The sequence below is a fragment of the Schistocerca nitens genome, chromosome 2, assembly GCF_023898315.1.
Source record: "Schistocerca nitens isolate TAMUIC-IGC-003100 chromosome 2, iqSchNite1.1, whole genome shotgun sequence".
NCBI classification, from domain to species: Eukaryota; Metazoa; Arthropoda; class Insecta; order Orthoptera; family Acrididae; genus Schistocerca; species Schistocerca nitens.
This window is the reverse complement of record NC_064615.1, coordinates 570,487,117-570,500,325: the sequence shown is the minus strand read 5'-3', so window position 1 is coordinate 570,500,325 and position 13,209 is coordinate 570,487,117. Positions and strand designations below refer to the sequence as shown.

General features: G+C 44.6%; 1 protein-coding gene across 1 annotated transcript in view; it reads left to right on the top strand.

Moving 5' to 3' along the window:
- LOC126235164 (G-protein coupled receptor GRL101-like) overlaps window positions 1-13,209 on the top strand; it is a 412,667-nt gene that overhangs the window by 356,520 nt on the left and 42,938 nt on the right. Inside the window, exon 25 of the mRNA XM_049943896.1 lies at window positions 12,013-12,190. Within this exon, the coding sequence (XP_049799853.1) occupies window positions 12,013-12,190 (178 nt within the window). The remainder of the gene's footprint in view (window positions 1-12,012; window positions 12,191-13,209) is intronic.

Here is a 13,209-nt window from a genome sequence, read left to right as displayed (position 1 = left end):
ATGACGGTTTGGATGTACCGTGCACTATTCAGTGTCCCCTCGACGATCACCAGTGGTGTACGGCCAGTGTAGGAGATCGCTCCCCACACCATGATGCCGGGTGTTGGCCCTGTGTGCCTCGGTCGTATGCAGTCCTGATTGTGGCGCTCACCTGCACGGCGCCAAACACGCATACGACCATCATTGGCACCAAGGCAGAAGCGACTCTCATCGCTGAAGACGACACGTCTCCATTCGTCCCTCCATTCACGCCTGTCGCGACACCACTGGAGGCGGGCTGCACGATGTTGGGGCGTGAGCGGAAGACGGCCTAACGGTGTGCGGGACCGTAGCCCAGCTTCATGGAGACGGTTGCGAATGGTCCTCGCCGATACCCCAGGAGCAACAGTGTCCCTAATTTGCTGGGAAGTGGCGGTGCGGTCCCCTACGGCACTGCGTAGGATCCTACGGTCTTGGCGTGCATCCGTGCGTCGCTGCGGTCCGGTCCCAGGTCGACGGGCACGTGCACCTTCCGCCGACCACTGGCGACAACATCGATGTACTGTGGAGACCTCACGCCCCACGTGTTGAGCAATTCGGCGGTACGTCCACCCGGCCTCCCGCATGCCCACTATATGCCCTCGCTCAAAGTCCGTCAACTGCACATACGGTTCACGTCCACGCTGTCGCGGCATGCTACCAGTGTTAAAGACTGCGATGGAGCTCCGTATGCCACGGCAAACTGGCTGACACTGACGGCGGCGGTGCACAAATGCTGCGCAGCTAGCGCCATTCGACGGCCAACACCGCGGTTCCTGGTGTGTCCGCTATGCCGTGCGTGTGATCATTGCTTGTACAGCCCTCTCGCAGTGTCCGGAGCAAGTATGGTGGGTCTGACACACCGGTGTCAATGTGTTCTTTTTTCCATTTCCAGGAGTGTAGTTTAGTTTGGGAACAACCTTTCTTTTTCTGTAAGTAAAAGTCGGAACTTCTTCATTTTCTTTATACGCACGGTAGCTTCATTTAAGATTGTTCATACATAATAAGTTGACGGTAATGGTCGAGTGCCAGTAAAAATCTATCCCCCAGTGAAGCAATATAACATTCACAAAAAATACAAAGAGAAAACCCATGTGCCACCTCCACTTTAAGACCTGAAGTTATACAATCAAAGCAAAATTTAAACCTCTTCATTGTTGGCAAATCGTGACCCATTATCTGTACCGAAGTGAACGGTTACTTGCCACTTAAGCAAACGAAAGTAATTACAGTGCATTAATGTTTCAATGTTAATGGCTCCAAGGGATTACTATTTTTAGTTACGGGAAAGATCTAGACAGTTTACGGTCAATGACCACTGTACGACCAATAAATGATCACGTTCCGAATTTCTCCAGTGCCACTTCAGTATCAAATATCGTAAACTGTGTCACTATGGCTCAAAGCGAAATAACATTCCATTGCTTTATACCAACAAAGCACTTCTATATCATCATAATGTATGGAAATCCCACAGATCAGCACAACGAGCACTCGATTCTATTACAGTGTACAATCCACATAAACCAAAACAATCACTGCCACACTCAATTGTGGCTTTCAATGGCTCTGAGCACTATGGGACTTAACATCTGAGGTCATCAGTCCCCTAGAACTTAGAACTACTTAAACCTAACTAACCTAAGGACATCACAAACATCCATGCCCGAGGCAGGATTCGAACCTGCGACCGTAGCGGTCGCGCGGTTTCAGACTGAAGCGCCTAGAACCGCTTGGCCACTGAGGCCGGCTTCTGGCTTTCCAGCACTGGATTACTAGTTCGAATTTGCACAACAACCTAGGTCGGCATGTGTTCTCAAATTCAGTTACGACTCCATAATAAATACTTGATTTCCGGACAGCCTCCACAGTAAAATATTACTCCCGCCAATAAAATCTTCAAGCCCTCCCTATTACATAAACCTTATCTGTGTCAATAGTAATTCCATGATTCATCCATGGGACCCGCTAGGTAGTATTTCACTGGCGGAACTCGCACAGCTAAACAAGGAAACTGCTTCAGGTCAGCGAATGTTCCAGTGTGAAGTTGACTTTTCAACACGACTTCTCCACGTTAATTCCCTGTCTGGACCGAGTATAACATCCATGTCAAATTTTTTGGAACCATTCACACACACAAAAAAAAACGTAAAGCGATAACATTTCTTTTAACAATTAAGTCATTGTTTCAGATGGCTGTTGACTATTCTTCTCTCGGCCGGCTGCCTCTATCTTTGACGCTGGAACTACTACTGCCGTGCGCTACCCATGTAATTACGCTCCAAGCGTCAGTACAAGTATTTTTATGCCTGGTGTTTGACAACGTATTGAACACATACATATAAGTAACACTACAGTAAATAAGGACTAATATTGAACGCATATCATCGTAAATTTCCGGTGCCATACCAATAGGTTAAGACGACAAGACTACCAGGACGACACTAGAATTAAAATATCCTTTGACCCGTCACAGACGGTCAAACCACAATGACACAAGGTGTTGGATATCCATTCCTGATCGTAGAAAGTGGAGGTCGGAGGCATGCCATTTCTGTAAAGCAGAATAAACGGTAGTTTGTGGCAGATTAAACGTCAGAGTACAGTGCTGGTGCAGCACAGATGTTCCGTAGCACACCTTTCAGCGCACGTTGTTGAACATGCAGCCCCGCAGCAGACAACCCCTACGTGTGTCCGTGCTGACCCAACAAAAAATGTGTGAATTCCTAGGGGACCAAACTGCTGAGGTCATCGGTCCCTGGACTTACACACTACTCAAACTAACTTATGTTGAGAACAACACACACACATATACCCATGCCCGAGGGAGGACTCGAACCTCCGGCGGGAGGGGTCAAGCAATTCGTGAATGGAGCCTCAAACCACGCGGCCATTCCGCGCGGCGACTGACCCAACAACCTCGTCAATTAAGACTGCAGTGGACACGGAATCGCGTCTCTGCTGAATCGTGATACTGTCGTAACAGCCCTTGCTGCAGCCTTGTGCGCCTAAACACCACAGCTAAGGAATCAGTGTTAACGGTCGTGTTAGTAGCTAACGAGAGGAAACAAGGCGACACAGTCGTTTTTAGAGGATCTGACGTTTGTATTTACGGCTTCTCCAGTTGTAATGGTCTTTTCTCTGAAGACTAGTTTGATGCAACTCTCCATATGTCTTCATATCCGAATAACTACTGCAACTTACATTCTTCTGAATGTCCTTTCTGTATTCATCACTTGGTCTCCCTCTACACACTTCCCTCTAGTACTAAATCGGCGATATCTCGATGTCTTAGAATATTTCCATTACCCGATCCCTTCTTCTAGTCATATTGTGCCACAAATTTCTTTTCTGCACAGCTCTATTCACTACCTGCTCTCCTGCTCTTTAGTTACCTGATCTATTCACCCAAACTTCAGCATTCTTCTGTGGCACCACATTTCAAAAGCTTATGTTCTTTTCTTATCCACACTATTTATCGTTCATGTTTTGTTTGGCTGTAACTGCAAGTTGCGAACACAGCGGTAGATCAGATGAATATCAACAGTTCAGCATCACAGATGTACTAATGCAAACCCATCAACAAGAAAGGCGTATTCGTAGTATAACAGATCTATGTAACATAATTTTGTCATATTCAGTCCATCTTTGCTTTGTAAGTCGAAAACTGAGGAGCAGTGTGATCAATGTCGTTGAGAAATTATCCTCAGAGCCGAAAAGTACTGTGTAAAATTCTTTTTACTATTCGTAATTAGTGCTTACGACATTTCATCGGGCATCAGCTGCATTGGTAACAGAGCGTGCATCAGTGATTCTCTACATAAAAAATGCTTAATGCTTCAGTTTAAAACGAAGAGTAGTGTATCATTACACATTCAGTAATAATTCGAAAAACAGGCCATTAATAATTATCATTTAAGTAAGAAACAGACCAAAGATACGTAAATCACGATCGCTGGAGTATTAGGTTCCAAAGGCGAACCAACACGTTATTAGCGATGCGGTCATAAGGTTTTAGCTCATCAGCGTATTTTTATAGGGCTTCTTACTATACCAGTACTATCTCCTGTAAGAATATGTGACGCATTTCTATTTTGTATATCCTTTACGTTTATACTTGTGAAGAAGGTGAAAGTTTTACTTAGTGCTTATGACTGATCGTCTCCGAATTTAATTACCCCATGAAAGGTTGAAACCATCATTGAAAATGAGCTGTAAGCTCTTTTTTTCTAGAGATTAAAAATTTAAATTCATTCAGGACAGGCGTACGACAGTTTCTCCTCTTTGGAAGTCTAAGAACTGTGTTTTCTCAGGTTTTCTCGGAATGGTGCAGTGATTGTGCTCACCCGAACTGTTGATTCCATTTTTGTGCACAATACTTTGACGCCCAACACAACAGTCTTTTTCAGAAGCTGTGAGCTTTGTTGTTATGTCTGCTCACGGCCTGTAATACAAGCACACTTGAAGTATCCATGGAATCGCGCCGCTTTTCATAGCTGAGGTAGACCTTCACGTCCGCTACGCCCTTTCATGCTCAGATGGCTCTCATTTTTTGCGGAGCTCGCTTCATTATTCCGTGAAACGCACATTCTCCTAACGTCTCCAGCTCTGGTGAACGAAATACACCGTGAGAATAATAAACTGTGTGTAGGCTCACAACTTTTGCTTAAAATGGAACCACACGGTCCAGTCACATTAATGTGATCACCTGTTAGAATCCTGAATATCCATCATTTACAGTGTGGACGTGCAGAAAGAGAGTCAGGAGGTTCTGAAACGTAGCGAAGAGGATGCAAAGCGATGCCCACTCCATGTGCCGTTGCCAACTGCGCTAGCTTTCGCGGCAGAGTATCCATGGGAAGAACAGCCACATCGGAGTGGTCCCACAGATTCTCAATTGGATTAAAACCGGGGAGTCTGGTGGACAGGGGAGTACGGTAAACTCGTCCTGGTGTCCTCTGAACAACGCGCGTACACTGCGACCTGCGTGGTATGTTGAACTGACCTGTTGGCAGATTCCATAGTCCCGAGGAAATTCAAGCTGCATGTAGCGGGTCAGATGGTCCCTGAGAACACACGCACACTTTCGTTGGTCCGTTGTGCCTTCTTCAGTGACGAAATCACCCAAGAAATGCCACAAATACATTCCACAGAACCCAACGCTTCTTCACCTGGCCTACATCCTTCCAAAGGTTGTTGCAGGGCGGTACACGCCAACCGCCATCTGTCCAATGAAATATAAAAAGTGGTTTATTTGAAAAGGCGATCTGTCACCCATCATTGGACTTTCAGTTGCGGTAGTGAAGTGCAAATTCCAGCCTTTGTTGGCGATGAACAGCAATCTGACTTTCAATAATTCCTACAAACGAATGGCCGTGACTAACATTAACCTATACGTTTCACAAATCACTTACCTCACAAAAATCTTCGTTACTCGAACTACTGCAATACAGCGAGCGCCACTACTGCCAGCTAAATAAAAGATTCAAACTACGGAAGGCACTAACTACTGATAGGCATAGTTAGCAAATGAAAGATTTTGATAGAGAACAAACAATGTATTTACCTTAATAGTCATCAAAAGTCATAATATATATAGGAGTTCATAACATCCATTCTTACAAATATCAAAACTCCGCCATTTCTCTCCCCACATCCACCACTGCTGGCTGCTCACCTCCAACTGCGCAACGCTACGCGCTGTTAACATCCAGCTGCCGCTGCCCAACACTACAATGGCAGACAACAATGCAAACTAGCAACAGACTGCACACAGCACAGCCAGTGATTTTCGTACAGAGCGCTACGTAACGTTGCCAATAAGAAAACATAAACAGCCTACTTACAACGTGTGTAATGAGGGATGAGCACAGCAGTCAATGGCGTATCAGTCCCTATTTTATTGCAGCTCTACGGTACAGTCCTCATCAGTGCGTTTAGTAGCGAGTCATAGAGACCCAGAAAGTACGTATCAGGAAATTTTGTTAAAATAACCTGTAACTATCTACGGAGTGAATTGAGTTATGGACAGTTTAAAGCCGTTTTAACGACATGTTCTTATACAAGCTTTCTGGGTCTATATGACTATCTACTTAATGCATTGATGACGGCTATACTGCAGCTGAAATATAGCTTGACCTGCAATAAAATACAGATTTACATGCGACTGATTGCTATGTTCATCCATGATTATAAACGTTTCACAGTAGCTGAACACAACGGTTCCTCAGGAAATGCAATTTGTTTAATGTGAAACTTCCTTTCTATCTTTCTAGGTTTTCCGACATACAATATTTATTTGCATGTACTGCATACATCTGCTGTTCTCCGAATTTCGCGTTTTGGACTTCAGTACTTCTTTCATCGCATTTAATTTCATGATTATAACTGAGGCAATTCTGGGCGGCTGTTTAAATGCTTTATTGTTTTAGTCGAATGTGTCACTGACTTCCCTCGCCCTTCTCCTCGATTATTCTACTTGTCTGCACCGCATAAGACATGAAACTGTCGCATGGAATTTTGGACACATAGACCGTGTTTACCGCAACGAAGAAGACCTTTTACCTTTTTCAGTGGGAGTAAAATCCACGGTTTCCTTTGATACTTAAACAGTTCCTGTTATAAATGTAATCAGTGATTTTACATTTGTCTTAGACACCAAAATTTTTGTTTCTTTTTATTTAACTCTTTATGACGCCTTTCGTGTTATCGCATCATCAGACCTATGGCATAATGACACATTATAAGACGATGTGGAAAGCGTGCATAAGAATGAAGCAGTGAAGCAGACTAACATTCCTGTAACATCGATACATAGTATCTTGTCATTTACAGTCATTCCATTGCAACTTCATTGGCAAAACTGTCTCAGGCAGTATTACATGTTGTAAGGTAAACAATCTCGGCACTATGCGGCGTTGCTCACAGTATCAAAATGCTTGTGGCGGTAGATACATATGTGACATGTCAACAGTTATTGAAGTCCATGTACACCTACATCTACACCTACATACATATTGCGTAAGCCACCGTGTGATGAACACCGGGGAGACCCTGTACCGCTACTAGACACTTCCCTTCCTATTCCACACGCGAACAGAGCGATGAAAAAACGACTATCTGTAAGACTCCGTACGAGCCATAATTTCTCTGGTTTTACTTTTGCGGACTCCACGCGAAATGTACATTGGCCGCAGAAGACCTGCAGTCAGCCTCAACTGATGGCTCTCCAAACTTCCTCAATAGCTCCTCGCGAAAAGACTGTTGTCTTACCTCCAGAGATTCCCATATGAGCTCACGCAGCGTCTTCGTAATACTTGCGTGTTGATCAAACCTTCTGGTAACAAATCTAGAAGCATGCCACTGAATTGCTTCTATGTTCTCCTTTAGTCTAACTTGGTGGGAATCCCAAACAGTCAAGGAGCATTCAATAATGAGTCGCACTAGCGTTGCATACGCCGTCTCCTTTACAGATGAGCTACACATTCCCTTCAATCTCCCCACAAAACGAAGTCGAGCATTCACCTTCAAGTCTATCAGCTTGACATGCTCATTCCATTTAACATCGCTTTGCGTCACCCCCAGACTGCTTCAAGCTCCACATTGTTAATGCTCTGTTCGAACATTACAGTATAGTTATTCCTACTCATTTGCATTAACTTGCCGGCCGCGGTGGTCTCGCGGTTCTAGGCGCGCAGTCCGGAACCGTGCGACTGCTACGGTCGCAGGTTCGAATCCTGCCTCGGGCATGGATGTGTGTGATGTCCTTAGGTTAGTTAGGTTTAATTAGTTCTAAGTTCTAGGGGACTTATGACCACAGCAGTTGAGTCCCATAGTGCTCAGAGCCATTTGAACCATTTTTTTGCATTAACTTACATTTTTCTACCTTTACAGCAGCGTGCAATTCATCACAACTAGAAATTCCATTTAAGTCGTCTTGTATCCCTCTACAGTCACTCAAGCACGACACCTTGCCGTAAACGACGGCTTCGTCAGAAAACATCCGTAAATTGGTGTTCACGCAGTCCGCCAGATCTTTTATGTATACAGGGAACAAGAGCGATCCTGACACACATTTATGGGACATTCCTGACGATACCCTTGTCTTTGGTGAACATTCGCCGTCGAAGACAACGTGCTGGGTTCTTGTACTTGAAAATTCTTCGACCCAATCATGTACTTGGGAAACTGTTCTGCATGCTCGGACCTTGCTCAACAGTTTGCTGTGAGACACCGTGTAAAGCGCTTCCGGAAATATAGAAACACGAAATCCATCTTTTGCCCTCTAACCGTGGTATGTAGGACATCATGCGAGAAAAGAACAAGCTGAGTTTCACATGAGCACTGCTTTCTGATTCCGTGCTGATTTGTGGACAGAGCTCAAGGGAATTTGTTGTGTTTGAACTCAGAATGTTTTGAAGAAGTCTGCAGCAACCCGCTGTTAAACATACTGGTCTGTAGTTAGGCGGATCTGTTCGTTTACCTTTCTTATATACAGGAGCTACCGGCGCTCTTTTCTAGTTGCTTAAGACTTTGCCCTGGATGAGAGAATCGCGATAAATGCAGCCTAAGTAAGGGACCAGTGCCGATATTGCCCTCTATATAAAACGGAATTGGGATTCCATTAAGACTTATTTGTTTTCAACCCTTTGTGATGCTTCTCTACGCCAGAGGTTCCTATTTCTTATGTGTCCTCCGCGCGAGGTCTGTGCGATAGTCAAACGACGGTATGTTTTTACGGTCCTCTTGTATGAATGATATCTTAAACGGGAAATAAGAACTTGTGTGTTTTTTTTCTTTTTCTGTCTTCTATTAGCTTACCAGGCTGGGCAACGAGTGACTGGTTCGAAGCCTTCGACCCGCTTAGTGACTTTGCGTATGACTACAATTTTTTCGGGTTCTCGACAAGACCTTCCGTTAAGACATGACGGTGGGAGTTGTATGTTTATGCATCTTCTTACGAACGCAACGAATATCTCCTAAATTTTGCCTGTCGACTTATTGTTTAACATCAGTTATGTAAAATAAATAAATCAGTGACTAAATAATGTAGCACGGGAACGATAACATTCAATTGCTATTAGCGTATGTTTCATCAAATCATAAAATTAGAAGCCATTAACCCACTTGAAAGGTAGAATTGCGAGAATAGGTTTGTTATTGGAATTATGAGTTGGGTACAGAAATGAAACTCAGCAGAGTTACCTTATACACTGAAACAGTAAAATGAAGTACAAAGATATTACTAACAAAGAACTAGACAGATTGCGTTAATTCCTCAATGTGCCCACCTCCCCCACTCTTCACTTTACTCCTTCCCCAAACGGCCTCCGTTTGTCCCTCAATGTTGGTGATATTACAGATGAAAGACGATCACCAAACCAAACCAAACAGTTGACGTGTTTTCAAACGTAGGACCAAGTGTTCTTTTAATGTTTTTTAGGTAATATATTGTTCCTCAGCTTAGTACCTCTGCAGCTATATGTACATTTAGTATCTTTTGGAGTTTACTAATCACGCTTTCTTCTCCGTTATTGGATGTTTTATTCGACCTCATTGTGAATGTTACCCTATTACCTTCTTTAACACTATTATGACTCCTTAAGCTTGCAGTCTTAATTGACGTTCTCTGTATATTGCCATTTCTTGCACTATTATGTATAATTTGGACCCTTTTAATTCTGTACTGTAGTTTTATTAATTTTATATTTCGTAATACAGTTTTAATAATTTTATTTCTTGACGATTTCTTTAACCCTTTTTATTATTTTTATTTCTTGACTCTTGCGTTATACATCGCATGCCTTGCTATTGTTGTTCGCGCTGCACTACGCCTATATTGTCTGGTACCATGCATAAGTAATGTGGTTTTAGCGATATCAGCTGTGGCTGGCGTCTGGGAGTAAACGTCGGATTGCGGCTGTGTTGTTAGCTATGATTTATTCGGTGGATCCTTCCACCCTCGGTATTAGTTCCAATGTCGCCCACTCTTCGACGTATGTGTGAACAAGGCGTCTCACTGCGCTTCCCTCGGCATTTTGTTGACTAGTCTTGCTGGACCTCCACGACATGCGGCACGGTGGGCACTTACAAGGGAAGCTGCACTGAAGAGGCAAAGAAAGTATTACAACTGTCTAATATCGTGTAGGAACCTGTAGGGCTGTCCATGAATCCGTAAGAGTACGAAGGGTTTGAGATCTCTTCTGAACAGCACGTTGCAAGGCATCCCAGATGTGGTCAATAATATTCTTTCTGGGGAGTTTGGTGGCCAGCAGTGTTACTGGAGCCACTCTGTAGCAATTCCGGACGTGTTGGGTGTCACATTGTCCTGCTGGAATTGTCCAAGGTCGTCTGACTGCACAATGTACATGGACGGATGCATGTGATCAGACAGGATGCTTACATATGTCTCACCTGTCAGAGCCGTATCTAGACGTATATCACTCCAGCTATACACATCCCACACTATTACAGAACCTCGGCACCAGTTTGAACAGTCCGCTGCTGACATGCAGGGTCTATGGATCCATGAGGTTGTCTTCATACCCGATACGTCCATCCGCTCGATACAATTTGAAACGAGGCTCGTCCGACCAGGCAAAATGTTTCCAGTCATCAACAGGCTCCGTGCGGTTCTGGACCCGAGTGACCGCTACGGTCGCAGGTTCCAATCTTTCCTCAGGCATGGATGTGTGTGATGTCCTTAGGATAGTTGGGTTTAATTAGATCTAAGTTCTAGGCGACTGATGACCTTAGAAGTTAAGTCGCATAGTGCTCAGAGCCATTTGACCCATCAACAGTCTGACGTCGGTTTTGATGGACCCAGGCGACGCGTAAAGCAGTCATCAAGAGTACACGACTGGGCCTTCAGCTCCGAGAGCACATATCGATGACGTTTCGATGAATGGTTCGCAAGCTGACACTTGCTGATGGTCCAGCATTGAAATGTGCAGCAATCTGCGGAGGGGTAGCCCTTCTGTCACGCTGAACGATGCTCTTCGGTCGTCGTTGGCCCTGTTCTTGCAAGACCATTTTCCGGCCGCATCGATGTCAGATATTGATGTTTTATCGGATTTCTGATATTCACGGCCACTCGTGATATGGTCGTACGGGAAAATCACCACTTGATCGCAACCTCTGAGATGCTGTGTCCCATCGCTCGTGCGCCGGATATAACACCACGTTCAAACTCAGTTAACTGTTGATAATCCTCCACTGTAGCAGGAGTAACCTATCTAACAACTGCGACAGACACTTTTTGTCTTATATAGGAATTCCCGACCTCAACGCCGTATTCTGCCTGTTTACATATCTCGGTATTTGAATACGGATGCCTATACCAGTTTCTTGGGCGCTTCAATGTACTTTTGAGCTTGACAAATTGGCATTCTACGACTTTTATGGATTAATTTTAATTTCTTAAGCCCATACGGCATGTCTAGTTGTTCACAGTTGGTTCGTATGTTACATTAGGTTGGTAAGAGTGCCTATTTGATGTTACATACATGGTTTTTTTTCAGCTAGGCTCCGTTCACCCGATAAGATACTTGTTGACTCAGAGAACTTCTTCATGCCTCACTCGTACGCGATCTCGCATGCTACTCTATAAATTTCCTGGATTTTTCACATGACTGATACTACTTTCTCGTACGAAATCAGGATTTTACCAGATGTTCACATCTGTATGGGTCCTTTTAATGGTTAACTGATTTTATGAAGGATCCCTCTTAGTTTTCTTTGTTTTTTTGTACCGCCTGACGGCAGGATTTACATCCGGAAATCCAGTTCGTGTGTTCGATTTTATCTAAATAACGGATCTGTCAAGTACAATCGGAGTAGATTTATTCGTCAAGAAAAAAATTAGAAACAGTTGTGGATGTCCCGCAAAGAATATATTACACAAAATAAGCTCTAGGGGTGAGGAGTGTGTACCAGGATGTTGAGGTTTTCCAGTGCTGGGTCGTGGTTGAGTGAGGTGTGTGGTGGGGGCGGCAGGTGTTCGCCTGGGTGGCGGTGTTCGTGCTGCCGCTGAACGCGGCGGTCAACCCGGTGCTGTACACCATCTCGACGGCGCCCTTCCTGACGCCGGCCCGGCGCGGCCTGCGAGCCTTCAAGCGCTCCTGGAAGCTGTCGCTCACCGCAGACCAGAGGAGGACCTTCTCTTCTTCACTGGGTGAGTCACCAAACTGTTGCTCACTTCTTTTGACTAACAGACTGGAACTCCATGAAAAACGCAGCAAGTCAGTGACAAGCAACATTTCCAATAAAGAGAACTAAATCAAAAGGTAAATTATAAGCTTACTGAATAAAATACACAGCCTTCAAAAAAAAGGTGAAGCGCCCATGAGGGGAGGATGCAACGAAATGAAGCTTCATGGCTTGAGAGGCTGCGTGACTTTATTTCAGTGATCAAAAACTTGAGTCAGATTTACATTGAAAATTGCAGTACGAGCCCACTTATAAAGACGTTTCACCGCCCCTGGCGTGGATGCATGCAGTGATGCAGTTGAGAAGAGTGCCATAAAGTCCTTGTATCCCGTTCAGAGGCTAAATGGTCCACAAATCTTGTAAACTGTCCTTCACATTCCGCATACTGACACTGGAAAGGAGCTGACGTCATAGCTGGTACCAGACATGTTCTATAGGGGAGAGATTTGTGTTCCTGTTGGCCACGGGAGTATCTCAACATCACGCGGAAAGTTTATAGACACGCGTGCACCTGTTCAGAGCGCTGTAGTGATAAAAAAGGCACTACGGCATTGTTGCATAGAAGGTAGAAAACTGACGAGCCTGCAGCATGCTTGTGGTCTATCGTTGTGCGTCAGAGTTCCCTAATCGCTACGAGTCGTGACCTGAAATTATACCCGATATTCCCCACACCATGATCCCGGGAGTGACACCTCTTTGCCTCTCCGAAACATCGGAAAAATGAGAACTCTCCCCAGGTCGCTGCCATACTCGACGATGATGGTCACTTGTGATAGTTCACAATTATCTTTCATTGATGAAAACAGGTCGCCACCTACTAGTGGTAGGACGCTAATGCCCTAATCCTGGTGCTGCTAGTCTGCGACCAATGGTGCGGGATAACACAGAATGTTTCATAGAATCCATTTCGTGTTCTCGGACGGCAGGTGCAGATCTGAATGAGTTAACATGTGCTGGGTGCACAATATGGTCATCCTCCGTTGT